The 22,860-nt window shown below is 45.3% G+C and overlaps 1 protein-coding gene across 7 annotated transcripts in view; it reads right to left on the bottom strand.

Annotated features, from left to right (window-relative positions):
• The window catches only part of TNRC6A (trinucleotide repeat containing adaptor 6A), a 54,716-nt gene extending 46,671 nt beyond the window's left edge, over nt 1–8,045 (bottom strand). For 3 of the 7 annotated variants that reach the window (XM_075767917.1, XM_075767915.1, XM_075767920.1), the window contains exons 1-3: nt 7,871–8,045; nt 7,087–7,134; nt 4,626–4,661 (exon numbers count right to left, since the gene is read on the bottom strand). In XM_075767917.1, the coding sequence (XP_075624032.1) occupies nt 4,626–4,661; nt 7,087–7,134; nt 7,871–7,875 (89 nt within the window). In that variant the 5' untranslated portion in view covers nt 7,876–8,045. Of the gene's footprint in view, nt 1–4,625; nt 4,662–7,086; nt 7,179–7,870 lie in introns of those variants that run through there. The other 4 variants (XM_075767913.1, XM_075767914.1, XM_075767918.1 and 1 more) reach the window with 3 other exon arrangements.
• Nucleotides 8,046–22,860: the final 14,815 nt, after the last annotated feature.

A 22,860-nucleotide genomic window follows, 5' to 3' on the forward strand; every position in this document is an offset into this window, starting at 1 on the left:
CTCACCTGTAGAGCATAACATGTTTTTAAAAGAGTATTACATTACCATTACAATGTTAAATCTCAGTGACTGGAAAGCAAAACTAACCCACTGTACAATTAACTAACAACAACTGTAAAGCCCTTACTGCTCATGTTCTTCATTGAAAACTGAATCTTTCAAGGAAGGTAGTCCTATTCTCACTACCCTCTTACATAAACCTGAAATAAAAATTCAGATTTGCATATTAAGTCATCACAGTCTAAAGCAGAACTCCTGAATTTCCATCTCTTGACAGCTAAAAGCGCAAGTTTCCTTTATTCTCTCTAACACATTAATACACGGTCTCTCAGCAGATAGCAAATGATACTATTTATGCATCAGATTCCAACACCCATTAGAACATATAACAACAAACTACATTTTTAATGCTACTCCTTGAGAAACAGAAGTGTAACGTAGTATTTCCCATTTATCATCTTAGACTTTAATAGCTACCTACTCCTGCTAAGTACTCAATGCTTTATACTATTCTTTGTGTACAACCTATCAGCAGCTTCATGTTACTTTACAGCACATAACAAGAAACACTAGGAACCCAGTCTCATAGTAACAGGACAAAGGCAGAAAATTAAGTTCTTTTGCTGGGCTTCTTCCTGCGTCTGGGTAGGTTTACTCCATTGACCTCATACGGCAGAAGTGTTTGTAGCAGCATGCTTGGTCCATCAGCTGGCCAAGCAAAAAGCAATGACTGAGAATTTTGATTCATAACATGAATATATAAACAGACTTCTATTATTTCCCCTATCAGTCATCCAACTTTCACTAAAACAGATGTACAGGGAATTTCCTTTTCCTCCTATATAATTGGATTAGCTTGCTCAAGGTTAAATGGTCTTAGCAGAAACGCAAACCTTATTTTTCAATTTAGACCAACTGAAAATAAAATACCCACGCCATACAAAATTCACATTTGAGACTGGAGCAAAGGCCTTGAGTTTAAATAGCTTAACTTGAAAGGTGCTCTATTTTCAAGTGAGACCAAATGAAAATGGATCTTGCTCTCAGGAGAGACTGCACCTTTGATGGCTCTGAGAACATACGAATAGAAGTTGCTATTATCTGCATAATTTTAAATAGACTGTCAGATAAATATTTACTGTTATTTATAGAAAAAAAGTCCAATTTTATGTACCTCAGCACAAACAATAACAAACTACCAAAATGCTTTACTCAAGCTATTTAAAAAAAAAAAAAAAAAAGTACTTTTTAATCTTCTAGGACAGGTATCACTTTGCAAGACAGAAAGTGCCTTGTGATTCTTGGTGATTTTTGATATGAAGTCTTAGTTCATTACTATCACAATCACATGCCATTAAATGAAGAACAGCTACATTTTTACTTCTATAGTCAGCATTCATTACTACTTCTTTGTCTTAAGTTTTGATTTTATATGGTTTGATTTGTTATTTGGCTTGCAAACTGGAAAAAAGCAGCAATGCTCAAAATGTAAACATTTCAGGTAATATTTACATCAAATCATATTTTACTTATTGTAAAAATATGTGGGCTGAAATAGACATATATAACCTCTATTCTTACACTAGAGGAGAATCAAATATACCCATATTTTCCCTGGAAGACATACTGAGGATGCAATAATTAACGTTTGTGCAGCATGCCATCTTTGCTGTTACAATATACAAAAGGGAAACACATTATGCCACAATAAAATTACAATTCTAGTCGCCTCACTGAGAAAATTATGGTTATGAGAAGAATCCTGACACAAATTAAGATCTAAGACACAGCACTGCATTATTATGATTTCAACTCAATATTTATCTCTGAGTGAAAGTGCGTATTACCTGCACACAGCAAATTTCAACACCAAAGTAAAACAGGTCACCATTCACCGTTAATGCCAGTTACCTAGCATTCTCCAAAACTGAACTACATACGCAACAGAATTGCATTCATTGGGTTTCCGGATTCTTCAGGCTAGCAACAACAGTTAGAAATGCCTCTCTGCAAATGCTGCTAAAGATGCCAGCAGTATTACAGATGCTCAGGTACAGCATTTGCTAGTCAAGTAGATACCTTCAAAAATCACTTTCAGACCACATTAAAGTCATGCTGCCCCACAAGATGGTGCTAGCACATTTTTAAATACACTTCTTCCATCACCAACAAATGCTTTTGGAAGCCTGGAGGCTGTGAAGGGATTCTCCCAAAGGCATTCCATGTTAGCTATCCTTTGAAGCACTTCAAACACTGTGAAGACTACACTGGGGGTTTTGGTGTCATTGTTGCGGTCCTCCATGCTGAACACATCCACTGGTCTCGACCACCAGTGGGCAGGGGTCACGCAGGGGAAGCACTTTGCCACTGGACAAAGGAGACCAGTTAAACCACTAGCCAACCTGTTAGTGGCCCTGTCTTACTAACTGAAGGTAAAAAGATAGTAATCAGTCATTTCTCAAATGGACAGACGTCACTCAGCCTATTTACTGATGGCAGGATGCAGGAGACAAAGACAACATGCCTGCTACTGAATCCCCAGCCATCAAATTTTGCATTAACTATTTATGGATTTTTAACTTTTACATATTTACTACATGTAGTAAACATGAAAGAATTAGAAGTGATTATACACAGTGGCTTTTGAAACCACTCTAAAATTTCCAGTGACAAATATAGCAAATAAATTTTGGGGAAAAATAAATAAATAAATCCTTTCCACCATTTGCTTTTCTTCTAGTTATAAATTAACTTGCAATGCTACAGGTGGAACACTGCCAGATAACTACATTTAAGTATCTGGAATTGAAAGATCTTTTACAATTCTGCAAAGACAGTAAGTGTATATGCATGCACGCACTGCATATTCAACCTATGTCTGATATTCTACACAGACTTTCAGATTGCTGAAACTTTTAGTTTTCATAATTTTTCTGTATTCTCAGCTACAAGTTCTCTAATCTTTCGAGTTTTTGAAATTATACAATTGCATACAGCTGCCAATAAAAATTAGTTTCTATTAAAAAATAGCTACATTTTCTACTAAATCATCATTACACAAGAATCAACTATAAAATGTGTATTTTGATTAAAAATGGATCCTCCAATTCCTTTATCAATGATTCCCACAAAATAACGTACTACACCAAAAAGAGCACTCTTCAAGTTTATGGAATAGAAACCAGTACTTTGAAGTTAACAAAAAAACACAAACAAACCAACAAACCCCATCAGTTCCTTAAATGGAAACACACTGGCAACTAAAACCACTCAGCATATTACACAGGACCAAAGAAAGCCTCAGGCACCGATAAAAAACCAAACACACTTATTTACAGATGTCGTGTATGTGTGAATTCTTTCCAGCTATTAATGTACAGAAGAGCTGCTGCCAAGCTAAAAACTGAAACAATTACTTCAATAAATAATTAATCAGTAAACATGTGTCAGCTACTTTCTTTTTTGTTTTTAAATACCTCAATCTTTAAATTATCACCCTAAAAATGAAGTGACAGAATTCTAACTACCACGTCTACCACTACCAATTACTTGGAATACACTCATCCTTCCCATTTTCCCAATACAGAAACTGGCTCAACAGAACTATGTTCCAAACTACAAGCACTATAAATACGCCATAGTTCTTGTGTAATATTTGTGTTACAGCTTCATCTGAAACATTCACGGCTACACAAGCATATAAAGACAAATGTATTTCCCAAGAAGTTTATCATGTAAATATATGAGACTTCAGTAGCAGCAATAAACAATCCCTATCTTCATTTAACAAATGGCAAAATGACTAAGATAGACTAAACTGCTTCTCCATAATCACACTGGTCCTATAGGATATCTGTAACAGATGCACAAACCCAAACAACTGCAAAGTCCAGCATCTTAACCATAAGACCGCCCCATACTCTAGACTGCTTCAGCTTTATTAACGCAGAATCAAGAAGTATAGTGCACAATGGGTTTGCTGCAAGACTAGAAAAAGAAAAGGTAAATGCAAGTTACCTTACGGGGACAACCTGACAATTACATGTGACCTGAAAACATGTGCGTAGAGGAGAAAGGAATGCATAATTTTGCCTAAGTATATCCAAAGGTCTTGAAAAGTATGAACAGAATGCTGTCTCTTTGCAATAAACTCTTCCCATTTGACAGCAGAAGTCTTCCCATAAGAACTTTCTCAGAAAAAAAAACACACTCCTGAAAACCCCAACAGAAAACCAGGTGCTTAAATATCAACAGAAATGACATTTCTCACTGTTTCTCTATGCCTCTATCATTGAGCATCTTTTTTTTTTTTTTTCTACAGCAAATAAGGAAAGCCTTATGGAAATATAGTCATTATTCTAACATGGAAGAGTAAAAAAAAAAAAATTTGTACAGTTGTAACTTAGTATAATATATGGATGAAATAGAGGTACACATGATTTTAGGTAAAAAGTTTGCTTTCCCAGAACATGGACAGTCTGCAACCAATGCAGATGGAATCTCCAGAGCAGAAACACAGGTGAATGAAAGCACTGTGTGATTCTTTCCTATAATTTGCATGCTTGTGAAGAGTCAAGCTCCCATGTTTGGAAAAAAATAATTGTAAATATATTTGAGATATTTACCTTCTCTCAGTTCCACATAAATGAGGCAGGAAAGCCCTGTTTACCAAACAGAATTAAAAAGTTATTTCTTAAATCAGAAGAACTAAATGGTGATTTTTACTGCTTCTGATTTTAACCAAATTTAACTCTTGCATTTCTCCAGTTAATAACAGACAGTTCTTGTTCAGCAGCAGACTGCAGGTGACATTTAACTTGTAACATTATGCAACAATACAGTGTGCAATACATTTGAATTACTGTCACAAATCATGCACTATATTTATTTTTGAGACCAAGAATATTTGCATAGAACTAGGCATGTATGCATTTTAAAGAGAATGCAGGCCAAATGAAACTTCTTTTCCAAAAGGCCAAACAAGCCAAATTGCTAACCCTGTGTTTTAAACAGTAATCACTCCAACTGGATAAGCAAGCTGCAGCAAAAGCTGTAATACTTATCTTACTAGGAATATTGGCCTAGACTGTGGGTTTGTGATAGGATAAAAAAGAATATTTGCTATCCATTAATTTATAAGCATAAACTCCAAAGGTGACTTAAGATAAATGAAGCAATACCAACATCCCATGGAGTTCACAGTCTATATATACACTATGCAATTTTAGATTAAGAAAAACTGTAGCATAGCTCTATTTACCTTCCCAGGAAAAGATATTTGCTCTTTTACAATTTGACTAAGTCACTGCAAATTTAATAAGATCGTAAATAATGACATTAGAGAAAGTATGAGGGCTATCTGTTGAGTTCTACAACAGTAAAACAATTAATCAAGCCTATCCAGAGTAGGCAGGCCACAGTTTTATCAGGCTATGCTCACATGATGAAAACTCCCTCACTAAACATGAACCAGCTAGAATACAGGTTTCTGAAAACAACTTGTATATTAACGTTAACTTAAAAACAGTTCTGAATCTTTTAAATGAATAAAAAACATACCTCCATGTCAGAAAACATGGGAGACCCATTCCATATCAGAATTTAGTCAGTGAACCTTGTTCTGTCCCCAACCCCCACAAAACACTGAGTTTAGGCAGTTCTATAGTTTACTTTCATTTCTCATCACTATCTGCCACGCCTGCCTGACAAGAGATCTCACTCAGGGTCATAAAAATGTGAAAATCTACTGACGTACTAAGACTTGCACCAGAATATTGTTCTGAACTTAGCCCTCTGTCCATCTAAATAATATAGTACCGAAACTGCTTCTTGCATCAAGTATGCACTGAGTGTTTTCCACAGAATGATGACTTATATTTTTTGTTATTTTACACTGCATTTTGGTACCTTTTGTGGACAGGTTACTTAAAGAGTTGCAATTTGAAATCATTCTCTTCAAGTAAAGTCCATTTAAGAATGACCTTGACATTGTACTTAAAAGCAAGATGCTAAGTGTATCTTAAAGATTCCATATATTTCAGCAACAAAAAGGGGAAAAAAATATTCATGCAGATTAAGCATATTACCAGAAAAAAGGAAGACACACACTGACAGCAGGGGAAAGCCAATCAGTTTTCAAAATGTAATCCTAAATCAATTGGGAAGTTGGAGACTGATTAAGCATGGTAAATAAGGGGGAAAAAAAAAAGCAAGGTACCAGAAACTAATATTCTATTAAATATATTCAGGATTTCAGCATATTTCAAATGGCCCTAGTAGAAGTCCCCTTAAAGGTTTGCTAACAAAAATCCTTTTAAGGTCTAATCAGAAAAAAACAACACAAAAAGAAAGTAGGACAAAAGTCAAAACCAAAGAATGTAAACAATAGAAAGAGGTAGATATTTGCAAGAAAGTCACCACTAAAAATAAACAGTGCAGAATAACTACAAAAGTGATATATATTACTAGCACAGAATTCTTAATTCAATATAACTCTTACTTCTTTACTCTTGAGCTAAGTAATGTAAAAAAGGAACTGTCCATTCTATAAAGACCTCAAATAAAAACTACATACTAATGAAAAATTCGCTGCCTTTAACTCTTCATGGAAAAAGAGGCAAAACCCTAACAGTTATATGGCAAAATACAGTCTACTTGAGTTCAAAGCAAGTTTCTTGCCCAAACCAACTATTTCTTGCGTCCCAACAATATCTGCCTGAACTGTATAGGGGAAAAAACAAACAAACCCTTCATTCATTTTTAGTTATTATTAGTTACTACAACTTAGGACAGAAAAGTTATTTTTCTCTTGAAAAATCTACACTATTAAAGAAATTCTATTATAGAACCCTATATTGTTATTATGCAAAAGAAACCATGGTAAAAAGATGTTTAGTCTACATAATTAGATAAAATTGCGGAGATTTCTCTGTGCAATAGAGGACATTTTCAAATTCAGGGGGGTTTTATCCTTTTATCCTTACAATTAACATGAGATTAAAGCTGCAGATAAAGCCCACAATGATTTCTAGCCCAAGGCCAACTCTTGATCTGAACTGTAGAAGTGAATTTAAATGAGTATCTTACCTGCTTAGTTTTCTTTCGACTTCTTTGGTAGCTTTAGCTTCCAATTCTCTGGAACAGAAAGTGGTGTTGGTTTCCATGTCAACAGTAATACAGCACAAAGCAGAAAATAAAACTGGAGCGGGGTTAAGATACACACTGAGCTCCATATGTTCATTTGTCAGGAGGAAACAGGGAGACCACAGATTGCCAAGTAATCAAATGATATGTTTACCCAGGGACAGTCAGGCAAGTGGAGCATAACCAACACCAGCTATCCTTCGCTACTACACAACCCCTACTTAATCTCTTCAAGTACTTTAAGGAGAACAATTCTGCTGCATTACTTTAGCCTGAGAATTTGTTTAAAATACAACAGCGAGAAAGCCCCCCCCCGCCCTGCCAGCCTGTACAGCTCGGCGGCTGCAAAGGGCTGCCAGCTCCGCAGGAGCAAACAGTACCGAGCACTGGAGGTCAAAGCTCAGCTCCACTGGGAAAACATTGCTTTTGGGCAAACGCCGCGGCCCCTTCGGGGGCGAACCCCTCCCGCCGGCCCGCCCGGGCGGGCACCGCTCCCGGAGGGAGCCCGCCCGCTGCCGCGCTGCAGCCCGCGGCCCCGTCCCCCCACCGCCGCAGCCGTCGCCAGCCCGGGCCGCCGCTCCCCGCCCCCCGCCGCGGCAGGGCCGGCCCGGAACGCTGAGGGGCTTCCCCGCCGCCCGGCCCCTCCCCCGCCCGCGGCGGTCGGGTCCCCGCTGGCGCCTCGGCTCGGCGGCGCCCGCCCTTCCCGCCGCCCGGCCCCGCCCGCTACCTCATGTATGTAAAGTGCTCGGAGTCCGGCCCGGCGTGGCTGCGGCCCGGGCCCGGCGCTGGCGCGGCGGCTCTAGGCGGCCTGGGCCCGGCACTGCGGAGCGGGAGGGCCCGGCAGCTGCTGCTGCAGCACCGCCGCCATTTCCTGCCTCCTAACCCGGCCGGGTTCGGCCCCGCCGCACAGGAAGGGAAACCCCACCCCGGGCAGCACTTCCGGGTCGCCGCGCTCCCCCAACATGGCGCCGCAGCAACCGCCTTAGCAACGGGGTGGGGGAGGCGAAGCGCCGTCGCTCTGACATTGAGACCGACCTCGAGGAAGGCCGACCCCGCTGAAGGCCGGTGGCCGCCCCGTCAGCCCCGCGGGGCAGGTCCCGGGCCTGAGCCCCCTCCCCAGGCGGGCGGCACCGGGCAGTGACGGGCACCGACCTTGCCTCAAAAGAGGCTCCACTGAGGGGCCTGAACTAACCCGTAGTGCGGGGTGTGAGGCCTGCCCGCCTGGAGCAGAGGGCCCGGGAGTGTGCGCGGTCTGCACTGCAGGACCTAATCCCAAATTCAGGGCTTCTGTTCAGGGCCTGCAGTGGCACGGCCCCGTCACCCTGGCAAGGGCTGCCATGGCAGTGCATGGGGACGGGGTGACCTTTCGTAGGGCACTGCTGACACCGCCCAGGTGAGCGGGTTTGGATTTAGTTCTTACTCATCCTGAAAGCATATACATAATTCCAAGTGCTATCTCATCAAGCATCCTTGATCCTTCCAACCCAAACCATTCTATGATTCTATGATCCTACAGAAAAGGACAGTTACTTCCCCCAGCAATGCGGGGCAAGGCACAGACAGGAACATAACATAGGTTTCCACACGTTTTTCAGCACGTGTGGTGCAGCTGTTTCAGGTCGTACGCACTGCTGGTATGCTCAGCTCTGTTCCAAACTGTAGGGCATCAAAAACTACTGAGACTGATGAAAAAAAGGTGTTAATGTCTAAATAACCACCATAGAGCAAGGCATGCCTTTCTCTTACCCTTCCAGTGACTTCATTAGGTGGAGGGAGGGAACGGAAAAGCAGCACTGCAAACCTAGCTAGAAATTGATTTATGTGAACATAAAGCTTAAGCTGAAAAATACACAGAGATATTCCAACTTCAAATACATAAAATGAAGAAGGAAGACTATATGAGCCACGCTCTTTGTCTTAGACTTGACTTCAGTAAAAATATCCCAGAAATTAATTTAGAAAAATCAAACCAGTCAAAGGACTGACAGGGAATAATGGGAGGGAATTAAGAACAGTAATTTCAAGAAATAGTGAAGCTGAGAGAAGAAAAAAATTCACAGTAAACAGATCTGCATTCTTACAGGCACTTCCCTGTGGAGAAGGCGGAGCTGGCATTGTGATGAGGTCTGCATAGCCCAAACAACGCAAACGTGAGAACTGGAAAATTCCTCAAAATGAAAGTGAAACGATTTCATTTTCATCGTCCAAGTCCACAGACTAAATAATGGCAAGGAATTTTTTTGGTTTTTTGTTTGGGTTTTTTTTTTTTTTTAATTTAGAGCAATTTAAAGTGTAATTACTGGTATAAATAAGAAACCTATAGAATAAGAAGCTTGTTTCCAATGCTACTTTTTAACTCTTGAGTCCATTTAACATATCTACATCATAGAATCATAAAATCACTGAATGGTTTGGGTAGGAAGGGACCTCAAAGCCCATCTAGTTCCAACCCCCTGCCATGGGCAGGGACACCCTCCACTGGAGCAGGTTGCCCAAAGCCCCGTCCAACCTGGCCTTGAACACTTCCAGGGACGGGGCATCCACAGCTTTGCTGGGCAGCCTGTTCCAGTGCCTCACCATTCTCACAGAGAAGAATTTCTTCCTAATATCTAATCTACATTTCCCCTCCTTCAGCTGAAGGCCATTGCCCCTTGTCCTATCACTACACTCCCTGATGAACAGTCCCTCTCCATCTTTCCTGTAGGCCCCTTTTAGGTACATTTGAAAACATTATGGCTAACTTCTACTTCCAATTTCCAATGTCTACAGGATAAAATTAGGAAGATGCATATGCACCCCTCTTAGCAAACTCATCCTCAAAGAGACAATAGGTTTCTGCTTAAAAAAGTTAATTGAAAAGGAATTCTTGCCACACCAGGTATGATGGTAGTGGGGATGTATCATATCATAGCTACATCTCTGCAAAACAATCTTAAAAAAATGTATTGAGCTGTATTAGCTTTCAATATGTGCCGTCTGGTCACAGGGCTGGGTTACTTTGGTGCACAGTAAAACTGTTGAAAATACGCCAGCAGCCTGCACAGCTACTGTTCAAGGGAATAATTGTTATTGTATGTGCCTGCGGTACTGGTCGGGAGTTTAATTTTCTTCTCAACTCCCTTCCACTGTTCTCATGGAAATAAGCATCGTCCTGTCAGCTCTATTGTAAGAGCTACTGAGAAAAGTGGTTTTGTTGGCATAGGGAAGTTCTTGCTCTCTTGCATCCAGCTTGCACATTATCACAAACATTTACCAGCCCAGTTTCAGTTGGCCTTTACCATTCTTAGTAATGCTAGTGAAAAAATGAATGCTTTTTTATTCACCTGTAAAGTAAATGGAGGCCTTGGACAAACGAGCAATTGTCTCTGGAAATCTGCAATATCAACTGTCTTTCTGCCAGCATGAATGGAGTAAAGTATTTTTCAGCGGAAGAAGTTCCTGCATTATTAAAGATGAGCATTTATGACAATGCAGCATAACCAGTAAGGGTATTTTTGTCCTCTTCTTAGAGTCTTAATAATCCAGCGTGCATTGCTTTGAGCCGAACATGCACAGGCATAAAGTGATTGTATTATCTTCGATGTACTTAAAAGGACACTGACAATTTGAAATCGGTTTCTTAGCTTCTATTAATAACTTGTAAGTTAATTTTGGTCTTGTTTATTTTTCTTCGTATGAAAAAATCTGGATTGTCATGTAATAGTGTGTAAGCTAAAGCCATTATTTCCTGACATCTGATTCAGCTTCCTGTTGCTGTTTCATTCACAGCAGCCCTGTTTTATCTGTCTTTAAAGACAGTACACTTGATGTAGGGGGACTGCTGTTAACTCTGTCCTCAGTTACAAAGGCTAATAAATGCATTATGTACTCCTGTTATGTAATTTTGTTAACTGTATTATGCCACTGTCAATAAAATTCATAGTCAAGGTCTGTAGCTTTCTTTATTATTTTAGATTGTTCTCTAATTTTATTTATGCACATGCTCCTAGCGACTAGACCGCTGCAGCGATTGCTTCCATTCTGCCTTGTAAATACTACAGCTGGTTATACATTGTCAGCAAAGCTGCTGCATTAACTAACCCTCTATTACTTATCCCGTTATCTCCTTCTCACATGAACATCACAATCCTACCCCTTCCACCCTCACAGGTAACTCTTGCTTTTGGCTAAGTCCTTAGCAGGTCCTTAATAACACCTCTGCACTTAAAAAGATGTATGTAACCCCCTGGGTTGGGAGCAGCTCTCAGATGAAGGGCAGATAAATCCCTAATACTTGTCTCTTCCTCATGGGTTCACTGTTTCTAGGAAGCCACTGTCTTCCCAAGCGGGGAACCAAAAAGAGGGAGGAACACAGTTAACACCGCCAGTGACCCTTCCTGACCCAGCCACTGCTGTCCTGAGAAAGGCAAAGGGTTCACATGTATTACAGCATGTCGATAGGCATCACCCAACGTCCACCCAGGCTAACGGCCGGTGCGCATTTTGCTGTGGTAGAAGATTACGCGGTCAGAGGTGTTTGCCAGCTGGGCCTGCTGGACACTTCCATCCATCCCCACTCCCTCTCCCAAGAGAGACGGAGGTGTTGGGAAGCTGTGGCCGTGGCTCCTGGTCTCTCCCACGCCGGGAGGCAGAAGCCAGGCTCTGGCTGGTGCAGCAGCCACCATCCTGGGCTGCTTGTGCCTCTTCCCGCTGGCAGGAGTGGGAGGGCGAGTGGAGGAGCTGTGGTGTGTAGGGATCACAGGGAAAAGCCCTGCTGCTTGCAACGAGCAGGGGATTGACTCTGCTGCTGGAAAGGGGTGTGAAGCGAAGGCTCCCCGTGCAGGGGACACCCTTCCCGCACCGGCCAGCATGTCTCCCGGTGCAGATGCAGCCTCCACTGCTTCCCCGATCTGACCACTTTGGCCTAAGCTAAATAGCAGAGGTTTGGGATTTGGGAAACGTATTTTGTGGTGTTAGCACGGCAGTTAAGACTGTCAGCAGCCGCTTTTCTGTTGTGCATTTGAATGGCTCCAAAGCGCTATGGTCATACATGAAATTAGAAATAATGGAAACTATTCAAGGGCAAACAACCTCCCCTGCGTTCAGGCAGCTGCCAAAGATGGATCTTTGCTGTTACATTTTCACCACTCAGTAAACACGCCCTTCTGGTCAGTGATCCCCAAATATCTTTTCCCAGCAACAGCAGCCACCACCTGCACCCTGCCAGCCTGGCACGCACGAGGGTCCTCCCGTCTTCAGATTCCCATTAACTTTTTAATTAGGATTTTCACGTAATCAGAGCGAGAGAATAAACTGCAGGAGACAGAGAAATGTACTGACTGAAAATAGTTAAAAAACGAGCTGGCACCATTTCGACGTTTCCCATCCCCTCCACCCTTCCCCTTTATCTGCAGTTTGCTGTCAAGGCTTCATGCAAAATGAAGGCTTCAGTGTGGAGCTGAAAAGCCGACATGTTAGAAAATACTTTCTGCTTAATATCTGGGGAAAATACAGCAAGGGGCTGCAAGGCAATATGAGAAGCACGGGCCTGGGATTGTGGAGAATTTGCCGTCAATAACCCTTTTCCGCTTGTTACATTCAGCATCATTATAGAGAATGAAGATGTTGTCACGAGCAAAACAGATTGTTTTCAAAATTGCACTTGACTTAGATAATCTAAATGAGCTGATCTGACAGACAAGAGAAAACAGTCTTCTCGTTAACAGAGAGGCTCTGTGTATTACTCTGCTAGGAGGCTCCTTTCCTTGTTCATTGTAGAGGCTTTATTTACAGGATGCATTTTTAGAGCTATTTAAAAATAGCTCAGCCGATGGTAAGAGGTGGCGATATGAAGGTACTGAACAGGCAGTGCTTACTCGTAAAAACAATGCCTGCCCAGGAGTAGCTCAGTTAAGTCAACCGGACTATTTATGTTAGTGAGGAACATTTGTATCTCTGTAGGATCCATAATTAGGAGGAAAAACCAGAAATGACAAAGTTGGAAGCTGCTAACAGAAAGCGTTCGCCTTGCCTTCCAAACAGACCTGGAAAACAGCTAGCAAAATCGTATGCTAAGGCTTGTGATTAAACAGTCGGTGCCTATTTCGCAGGCTGCAGCAGCAAACAATCATTAGATCTGTGCTCAGGAGAAGAAAATTCAGTGCTTTGCCTCCAGGCTCCCAGTGCCTTTCCAGCATTATCACTGTTACACAGAGTGATCAGAGCAGGGGAGAGCAGGCACTTGGGGTTATTAAATGAGAATTTAATCCTACCCTTTAAATCAGCAAAAAATTATAAAAGATAAAGAATTTCCCTGTGTTTTAAAGCTAGTCCAACTTGCTTTCCCTGATCTGCATTTGGGAAGGCTGCCAACTGCAAAATGGAATCGCTGAGCCTGGATTTCACTCTGCATCCAGCCAATTACGCTGTCCTCACATCCCCAGTCTCTTAAGTGGTGCAGTGCAATAGACGTTTCCAATCTTTATTTATTTACCAGGGCTGCATTGCACTTCAAAAGCAAATCACACCAATAGGCTCATTGTATATTTCCCTTTTTGCCAGTTCCTCTGCTCAGCATTGCTCAGGCATTAGTGAATATGGCCCAGTCGAAATTGCTCATGGAGCCTGGTGGGACAGCTTCCCCCGACTCCGAAGGTTCCCCTCGAGGTGCTGCTGCAGCAGCAGGGTCCGACCACCGTGTCCCCTGGGCATCACCTGCTGCTGCAGCCAGCTCAGCCGATTTTGCCTGCACAGAGTCTGCTGGGTCACTGTATGCTGGCATTTCTTTCACAAGCATGGTTCTTTCTAGCTTATTTCTAGATTTTTGCTAAATAAACAGACAGTTTCAGAAAGTAGTGAGGCAATGTTTGGAGAGCCCACAGAGCTACAAACCACTGCCCTTCTTCACCACCAGCAAGATGATGTGGACGATGTGTGCAGGGAAAAGTGCTTCCCCCTTCTTCTCGCCCTCCAGTCCCAGTAATTTGCCATGGACTCGTGCAAACACTGATGTTCACAGAGGAAACAGCTTCCCCTACCTTCAACCCCCCAGCTACACCCACGGCAGAGCTCAGGCCCTTCCGCCAGGATTAATCCCAGCCGGTGAATTGACAAGAGAGACGTGAGCCAGTTCTCCAGAAAAACCACCGGAGCCACGGGACAGGGATAGGAGCAACTGGAGTACCAGAGTGGTCACCAACGTGGAAAGACCCTCGAGGGCCGATGCGGGAGGCTGTGCTGCCCCAGGGCAAAGACCATGCACAGGCTGCACCCACAGCCGGGCAGCTCTTGCCTTCGCCCCGGGGGGACGCACACCCTGCCTGGCCAGGTGCTGTTGTTTATGTATATTTATTCTGTCTTCCGTCATGTTTAACGGGAGTAAGCCTCTTTGTAATCAATGCTTATTGATCGTCTAACTCAACAACTGCTCTTTCTCAACACAGCACCAGATTAACAGAAGATTTCACCTATTTCTTTTGCACTTCTCTCTGACAATAGCACAAATGATTTCTGCTCTGCCACAGACTGTTTCTTTTTGTGCCAGGAATATTCTCCGGTTTAGGTTTCAGAAAGCAATTCATCTGCTGAATTTCCTAATTACAGAGAGTAAAATGGGGCCAGGACACATGTTATTGAGCAGCACCATAGACCACAGCGTGAGCTCTGGCACTTGTTACCTCCTGGGACTGTCTCCAGGTGGGGAAGTATCCTCATGCAAAGCCATGTTGGTGCTGCCAGGGAGGTACTTCCAGCAGTCATCGTGCCTGGGCCACGGCTGGCAGCTGCCACGGCCTTTCTGTGTGACTCTGAACTCCCGTGCTCCTGTTTCTCCCAGCTGTACGTGGCCCTAGTCAGCAACAGTCCATAAACACACGATGCCCCGAAATTTGTTAATGTTTGCAAAGGTCACAGCATGTCCTGAAGAGCAAAAAAAAATCCTAAAATGTGACTTAAATAAAGTTTTACTATGTAGCTTATTTCCTCTGCTATATAATTAAAATAACATTCTCTGATTACCTTTCCAAGTGGGAAAGATGCAAACAAGTTTAAGCTTTAGGAAAAGTGACTTTAACGCTCAGGTCTATGCAAAGTCTAGGCTCTGGTCCTACTGACCTGAGTTTGCTTCTCTCCATCTGTCCAAATCCAGGGAGGCTTTTGGCACCTCTTGGTGCTGGTGGCTGAGGTGTGAGGCTTTAATGCAGCAGTTGGTTTTGGCCATCAAACGGAAGGCAAGGTTTTACACTGTGCTTCTGAATGCCAGCCAGCTAATTCCTTACCTAGTCAGAGACTGAGACAATTCTTTAAGGGCAGCATGTGAGCCTAAAGAAACTGCTTTAATTTGTCCTCATTATTATTTATTAATCAGTCCAGCAATGATCTGATATTGTGCGTCTTCCACAGCAGGTAGGATCAGCTGTGAAGCTTTGGCGTGTGAGAGGATGCACTCTACAACAGGCTGCAATGAATAAATGCAATCACTTATCTGGAATGATAAATAAATGCACCCAGAAGTAAGTAGCACTGTACAGTTATTTATACAAAAGCACTGGCTCACTGCTGGCTCTGTAAAATGGCTCCCGGTTCCAGACATATGTATGTGTGACAGTGGCTCTGCTGAGGTGTAGTTTCTTTGCTATGCTTTTCTTTCACTTAAAAACATTTATAAGTATGTATTGGGGAATCTGGGGGAAAAAATCCACAAATCCAACATTTTAATTACCTGTTCCAATTGGCTTTTCCAGATTTGTCCCTGCTGTCCGCAGCCCTGTTTGTGGTGTGGTGCCTGCCGCAGCGTGGGCACAACCACCGCGTCCAAGGCAGGACCCCGGTGATGGGCAGCATCGCTCTGGCACAGAGCCGCGAGCCTCAGCCCAGCCCAGCCCAGGTCTCCAGATCAGCAAGGGGCAGAAAGCTGAGCTCCCCAGACCCCGTGCCCCAGACCTCGGTACCTGGCAGCTGATTGACCAGAGATGTGAAATGTGGCTGGTTGGCTGCTTTTTTAGTGGGTGATAAGCACCAACTGGCTAGTATAGACCTTTGTTGATATAACACCAACTTATTGAAAATTATGATTTTTCTCAGGCTTCCCTTTAAAGAAGACCTTCAAACCCTGGATTTGTCTTGGCCACCACTAAGAAACGGGCCACGCCTGCATGTGTTGCTGGTGGCTCACCCCTGCCTCTGCCTCCTTCCTGACTTGTCATTTTCAGATCCACTGCCCTGTCAGAGCAGCCCAGCCAGCAGCACGGCTTCCGCTCTGTCAGAGACAGGCTCTTCTTGTTTTGCTTTTAAAAAGATGGGCAGCTCTGGGCGAGACTCCGGCTGGAAGCCAAACCAAGCCTGCTTTGCACGTGTGCTCCGGGAAGTAGCCACGAAGCCTCTCTGACGGTCACTCGGGGGAAGCTTGGGCTACCGAAGAGCTGAGCTGTCCCTGCAGGGACTGTCCTGATCCTGCCGGGACGCTGACCTGCTCCCCGTGTCCTCCACACACCTGAGAGGGGAGTCACGGGGCTGGGCCGGAGAGGATGAGCACACAGCATTCCTTCAGCTACTCACACGCAGAGCTGGATAGTCTGCAATTTCCTGAGCTGGGCCGGAGGAACCACATCTAGGCTGACACCATGACTCCGGTGAAATGTGTCACGGGAACTGTAATGCCAGAGTGGTTTATATCTCACCATAATGATGCAGTAAATTACTTAGAACACTGAGGTTTAGCAAGATGAAAGGTCTTTCCTGCGAGACCTTTGAGGCCAATAGCTTCATGCCCACTTCCAACTGCAATGCCGCTCAGCAGCCAGGCTGTGGATGATGTGGCCCAAGACTGAAGAGGTCCCTGTCCCACCTGCTCCCCGTAGCCATAGGGCAGAAGACTCAGCATGACGGCATGAGCTTTGGACAGACAGAGCTAGCTGTTCCCCTGCGCTCGGTCTGGTATTTTGATTTGTAGTCAAGAATTCAAGCCCCAGCGCTCAGTGGGTCTGAACACTTTATAGATTGGGCAAATCTTCCGGCTTCCTCCTGGGCAGAAGAGATGTTTTGCTCCAGGCATCCAATACATTAAAAAACTGCATCATGCTACTGATTTTCTGCACATCAGCTGAGGACACAAGTTGTCTGGAGATTAGTTTTCAAAGAACTGATTTTAAAGTCTTGATTATTTAAATTGCTCCTAAACACACCTGAAAATATAGTTATTTGGTATGTCCACATATCACCACAGGACAGCAGAGATTCACAGTATAAAACAGACTCCAGAGTTATTCTGATAATAGAGGAGAGATGTGAGGTCTGCTGCTCTGGACTGACACTGACATCTCTACCTTCTCTGTTACCAGATGTGCTGTGCATGAATCTAATTCATTCCAAATCTGTGTTGATGTGACAAAAATTAGAGTATATCCCAAGTATTTACTTCATTTTTGCCTATTTTCATTTACATCTCTTCCCGCCCCCCCCAACTTTTTTTTTTTTTTTTAAAATAAGCTGCTCTTGTTTTTCCCTGGCAGCTCACCCACAGTGCTCCCATCACTGGCCCAGCACTCCTGGGTACTCCTCCAGGTCCTCCCAGGGCTCTGGAAACCTTCCTCCTCCTCCTGCTGCCGGATAAACTCCCTGTAGCCGCCCTCACAGGACTGGCTGCCCAGCTCCTACTGCCTTCCAAGGACACCATTATCAGAGGACACGCTGCTCCTGGAGACATTTTATTTCTGGACAAGGCTAAGATACACAGCTTCAGCTTCTGCCCTTAACAAAGTCTTTGCTGTTCTCCAGTCATCCTCTCCTTTTTCCTCCTGCTTCACTTCGCATACAGGGAGGCCCAGGGCAGCGCCAGGACCCCAGCAAAGGCACACCATTGCCCTCTTTTGGGGTCCCCTTTTGTGTCCCCTCCTGGCTGCCTCCTCACACCCTGGGAAGGACCTCCAAGGCTGACCAGAGCCGAGGACCACATTGCCTGGAAACCAAGGTCTCCACTAAACCTGCATCAATATACCTATGGATGCATGCACATACTTTTGCATATATCTTTGCACGCTTAAGCAGATGTGTAATATCAACACATTTTCTAAGCCTTGAGTTCCCCTAGAAACAAGGATGGATACTGCAATTAACGGATCACACCCTCCAGCAAGTTGACTTCAACCCTGCCTCCCTCCATGGGAGCAGGCAGCCACAGGAGGGAAGAAGCAGTAAGCTGGTGGCAGGATCCTGCCTTTGAGGTCCTCTTTTACTCCAAGTAGCTTTTTTTCCCTGCCCAGGGACTGGGATCTGTATCTGAACCTCGTGGATGGGGTTGCTCTGAAAATGACACGTCTGACTGTGAAAGAACATTTTAGATACACCGAGGTAGTGGGAGAGAGAAAGAAAATGTCGGCTCCCCCCCACCCCAGCTTCTCCTGCCCCTCCAACACACTGCAGCTGGCACAGACCCATTTTCGCCAGCTCTTAGCAGGGAGATGAAGCTTTGGGCAATGTGATCCAGTGGAGGGTGTCCCTGCCCACAGCAGGGGGGTTGGAACTAGATGGTCTTTGAGGTCCCTTCCAACCCAAACCATTCTATGATTCTGTGATTCTATGAGATCTGCTGTCTGCGGGGCTTTTCCCCGCGTGCAGGTAACAGCCAGCTCCGCCGAGCAACTGTGCTTTGGTTTCGGGGAAGACGACAAGCAAGGAAACAAAGTGTTCTCACCCTGATTAAATCACATGTATTTCTGACCAGCTATTTCACCAATAAAACAAAGGCTGCTTTGAAATGGATGCCTGGCCTGGCCGGCTGCCAGCGCCGAACGGGAGACAAAGGCTGGGAATACAAATGCGGCGCTGGAAGTGGCGAGCCAAGGATGCCTCTGCAGCAGGGAGAGCGTGTTGCCATGGAAACACAGCGGCCAAACTGGGGGAAGAAGGGACCTGCACTGGGATGGACTGGGAGCCATGGGAGCCACGAGAGCCAAGAAACTGGGGCACTGGTCCCTCCAGCGCCCAGGTGAACCCCCCAGAGAGGGGCTTGCAGCTGGGAGGCAGGACCAGACGCCGGCTCTTTGTCGTGTTGGTGCCCGGGACCTGGGCTGTCCTGCGGGGTGAGGACAGAGAAGGGGGTTCCCCGAAAGCACACGTGCTTTGAATGGAAAGGTGGAAACTTGGGGGTTCTTGTATGGCTGCCGAGCACCAGGCTGGCCCCATGAGGTGCCCCATCGTGGTCCTCGCCCGTGCTCCCTGGACCGAGGGAACAGGCAGGAGAACAGGGCGGCTCGTCAATGAATAGATGGGTCATAAAACGGCAGCTCTCACCTGGGCGGGACAAAGCAGGGTCTCAGCTCAGAGGAGAAGCGCTTTCTGCAAACTCTGTGCGGGTCTCCAGGTGTAAAGCAGAGAAGCAACGCTGCTGCGTGCCCACAGGAGATCTGCAGCGGTGGCTGCCCAAAGAAGACAGCCTTAGGATGGGGCAGAGCGAGGGCAGGTCAGGCAGGAGAGGGGCCATCCCCAAGGGAAGCTCGGTGTCCAAGTGCCAGACTGGGTGGAAAAACTACGGGAAACAGAAGGTGAGCCCTGAACCCCCTGCGGATTGTGATGAACTCTGAGTATTATACATTCAGATCATTAGGAAGGCAGGTTTTAGTCTCAGTTGTAGCCGGGGGTTAGGTGGTTATTGGCTTTCCCCAATGCCCACAGCTGTACAAACACCCTGTTTGACTGGGTGCTCAGCTACCACGGGGAGAAGTAAAAAGGGCAGTGTCCTCACAGACTGATCAAGGGACAGCTTCCCAAGGGTGAAGGTTCAAAAAGCATAAAGTGTTTAAAGGTGAGATAAATAATCCCACGGAGGACTTCCTGGAGTCGAGAGACAGGCTCTGCCTGGAAGGTGCCTGGACTGGTGGGGTTGGTCATAGAGTCCTGCAAATAAGCCTCAACGGCAAAATCACAGTCTGTCTCAAACACAGCAGAATTTGTCAGTGCCTTGTCAGTGCAGTCTTCATCTACTAAGGAGAGCTTTATGCTGCCTAAGCAAATTAGAGCCAATCTATTGCAGATAGATGTGTGCACACCTACAGCTTCCACAGCTACTGAGGGTATTTGCTAGGCTAAAGGAGACGACAAGCAGAATGAATAGCATCCTTCAAGCAGATGGTGAAAATGAGGGGGGGGCTGCAAGGAGGAATTCTCTTCCCTCCTCATTCCATCAATGCAAAAGCTGTCTGTAGGGGAATTGCTTTAATCGGCTAATGCAGCAGGCACAAACCCCGCTGGACTGGCCTGGGCAGTGATACAGACTGAGCAACCCATTCAGCACATCCAGCCCCTGCAGAGCTCTCAAATTATCTGCAAAAAGATGTAACAGTCGCTACGCAGAATTATTTTAACCAATTTTGGCCGCTGGGCTGCTTATAAATGGTTTGTGGTGATGAACACGATTTGTGTGTCTGATATCGGTGCAAGGTGATTTATCACTTAAAGCACACTGCTGTGCCCTGTCCGAATAGCCTGCAAGTCCACGCGAACGGCTCCCATGTCCTGCTGGGATGTGGGCTGAGGCACCAGCCGGGCAGGGAAAATGCGGGGGATGCCAAGGCCACCCAGAGGTCTCTGCTCCACAGCAGCACCCACCACCAAAGCACCCGTGACAGCAGTGTCCCGGGTAGGTGGGGAGAGCTGCCGTGCATCACTCCACCGAGCCCCCAGGGCCAGACTCTCCTCCACTGTGGGGAACAGGGTGGACCCTTCACCACCGGTAACTCGGAAGTGAATGGGAAAATAAATCCCATGCACTTTTCATAAATCCTGAAGCCCTCTCTGGCTTTGCAGAGAAGGGGAAGGAGCGGGAAACAAAACATCATTTTTTAAGCAATGGGAGGCACTCAGGTGCTGCCGTGATGAGGGCTATATAAATAGCTAGAAAGACAGATTAGACAGAACAGAGCACACTGTCAGCACACGACAAATAATAAACGAAGGATAAGAATCCCTGGGGAGGCACTTTTCTAATAAATGACATTTTGATCTATAGCTTTAACAACTCGTCCCAAGCCATCATGTACTGAATTAGGAAAAGGAAACCCGTAACCTGCCCTGTCAGTCCTGAAGAGGGTCAGAGAGGCATAAATATAGCTGTGTGGAAGGTAATGAAGACATTTACTGCGCTCGCAGAGTGCCCGTTCCGCCAGAATTCCTTGTCGGCTTTACCGCCAATAAAAATAACCAGCTAGTTTTCTATTTTCAATATTGAACCAGCAACATTCCTGCAGCCTGGCCCTGTGGCCGCCGTGGGCAGAGGAGCCAGCTCAGCCCGGTCCCGCGGTCCCTCTTATTCCTGCCCCTGCAGCCTCTGCAGTACGCGGTGAAACAAGAGCAAAAGCAACCAGAGCGTCTTCGCAGTTTAAGTGTAATTAACTCCTTCTGGCAGGCTAAAATCTCGAGGCAGGTGTTTTTCCATTTAAATTAAGTCCATGCTATCTCTGCAAACGTGCTGAAAGTCACCATCGTTTCCAGGGGGTTGTGACAAACCAGGATGTGATTGCAACGGCTCTGAAGGCCAAAGTGCCCCGTCCCCACCAAATCAATTAGCAAACACCTTCTCCCAGCCCTCTCAATAGCAGCCTGTGATCGGCCATCTCTGGGTCTCATTTGTTCTCGTGTAGCAATCAAAACTTGATTTATCTTATTTTAATTAAAGCTAAAAAATTCAGTAGCCTTCAATTTCTCTCATTGCTTCGCAGGGGGAAAAAAAAAACCCAAACCAGCCAGGAGAATAAAGTGACAGAATGGAAAGAAAAGCCTTTGAAATAAACATGTGCTGGTTCTGTTGGCTTTTATTTAATATGTAGCCCTTTTCTTAAAAGAAATAATTATGTTTCAAAACCTCCTTTCCCTGTTCAGAGAGCTGCCTCTTTCCACATTAATGCTATTTGCATGCGCCATCTCCTCCTACCCTTCAATAATTTAAACCTTCATTTTTTATTCACTCAGTTGTCAGATTCATTTACATATCATATATCTATATTTAACACTGAGTTCGCTCGCCTTTTTTTTTAAACAGGAAATAGATTTCCCTTCTAATTTAACAACATCTCGGGGAACGGCTGGCTGTGAAGAGAACATTACTTACATTTGTGTCAGTTAGCAGAGATGCTAAACTCTCGTTTGATGGGAGGCAGAGATGCTGACCGGGGCTCAGCAGCCTCCCGTGGCCCAGCCCGTACGTTCTCCTTCTCCACGGGAGCTCGGCTGAAATCGTGTCCTCCTCTCCATGTGCACGGAGAGAAAACGACCTTGTTACCCGCCATGGGCCGGGGCCGGGGAGCGTGTTGGCAGGGGATTGCTCCAGGCTTCCAGTCAAATATTTGCTGTGGTTTGACAACTCTGCCTTTATTAATAGCTCGATGCAATTAACGTGATTGCTGTTAATGCTTTTTATTAATTGTCGGGTTTGTTGCACGCGTGGTTGCAGGCAGGGTGGAGGGACGCACACCAGGAGCCTGCCCTGCGAGGCTGGCTGGAGCAAGAGCGTCTGTAACCCCCTCGCACGGGTGCTGCTCCGGCCCCGGCTGCAGCGGCGGGGGGCTCTGGGATGGCTCCCGCCGGTGGCTCCTGCCTCTGCACGCACATAGGGAAGGCAGCGAGAGCTCAGCCTGACCTTCACGGGAGTTCAGCCCGATCTGGCACCCGGTTTGTGCATCAGGGGTGATGAGGAGGCGGCACGTGGCCAGCGGGATCGCCGAGAGCCCGGCTTGCCACGGGGCTGGG

This window comes from Balearica regulorum, chromosome 15 (genome assembly GCF_011004875.1).
Source record: "Balearica regulorum gibbericeps isolate bBalReg1 chromosome 15, bBalReg1.pri, whole genome shotgun sequence".
Lineage (NCBI taxonomy): Eukaryota > Metazoa > Chordata > Aves > Gruiformes > Gruidae > Balearica > Balearica regulorum.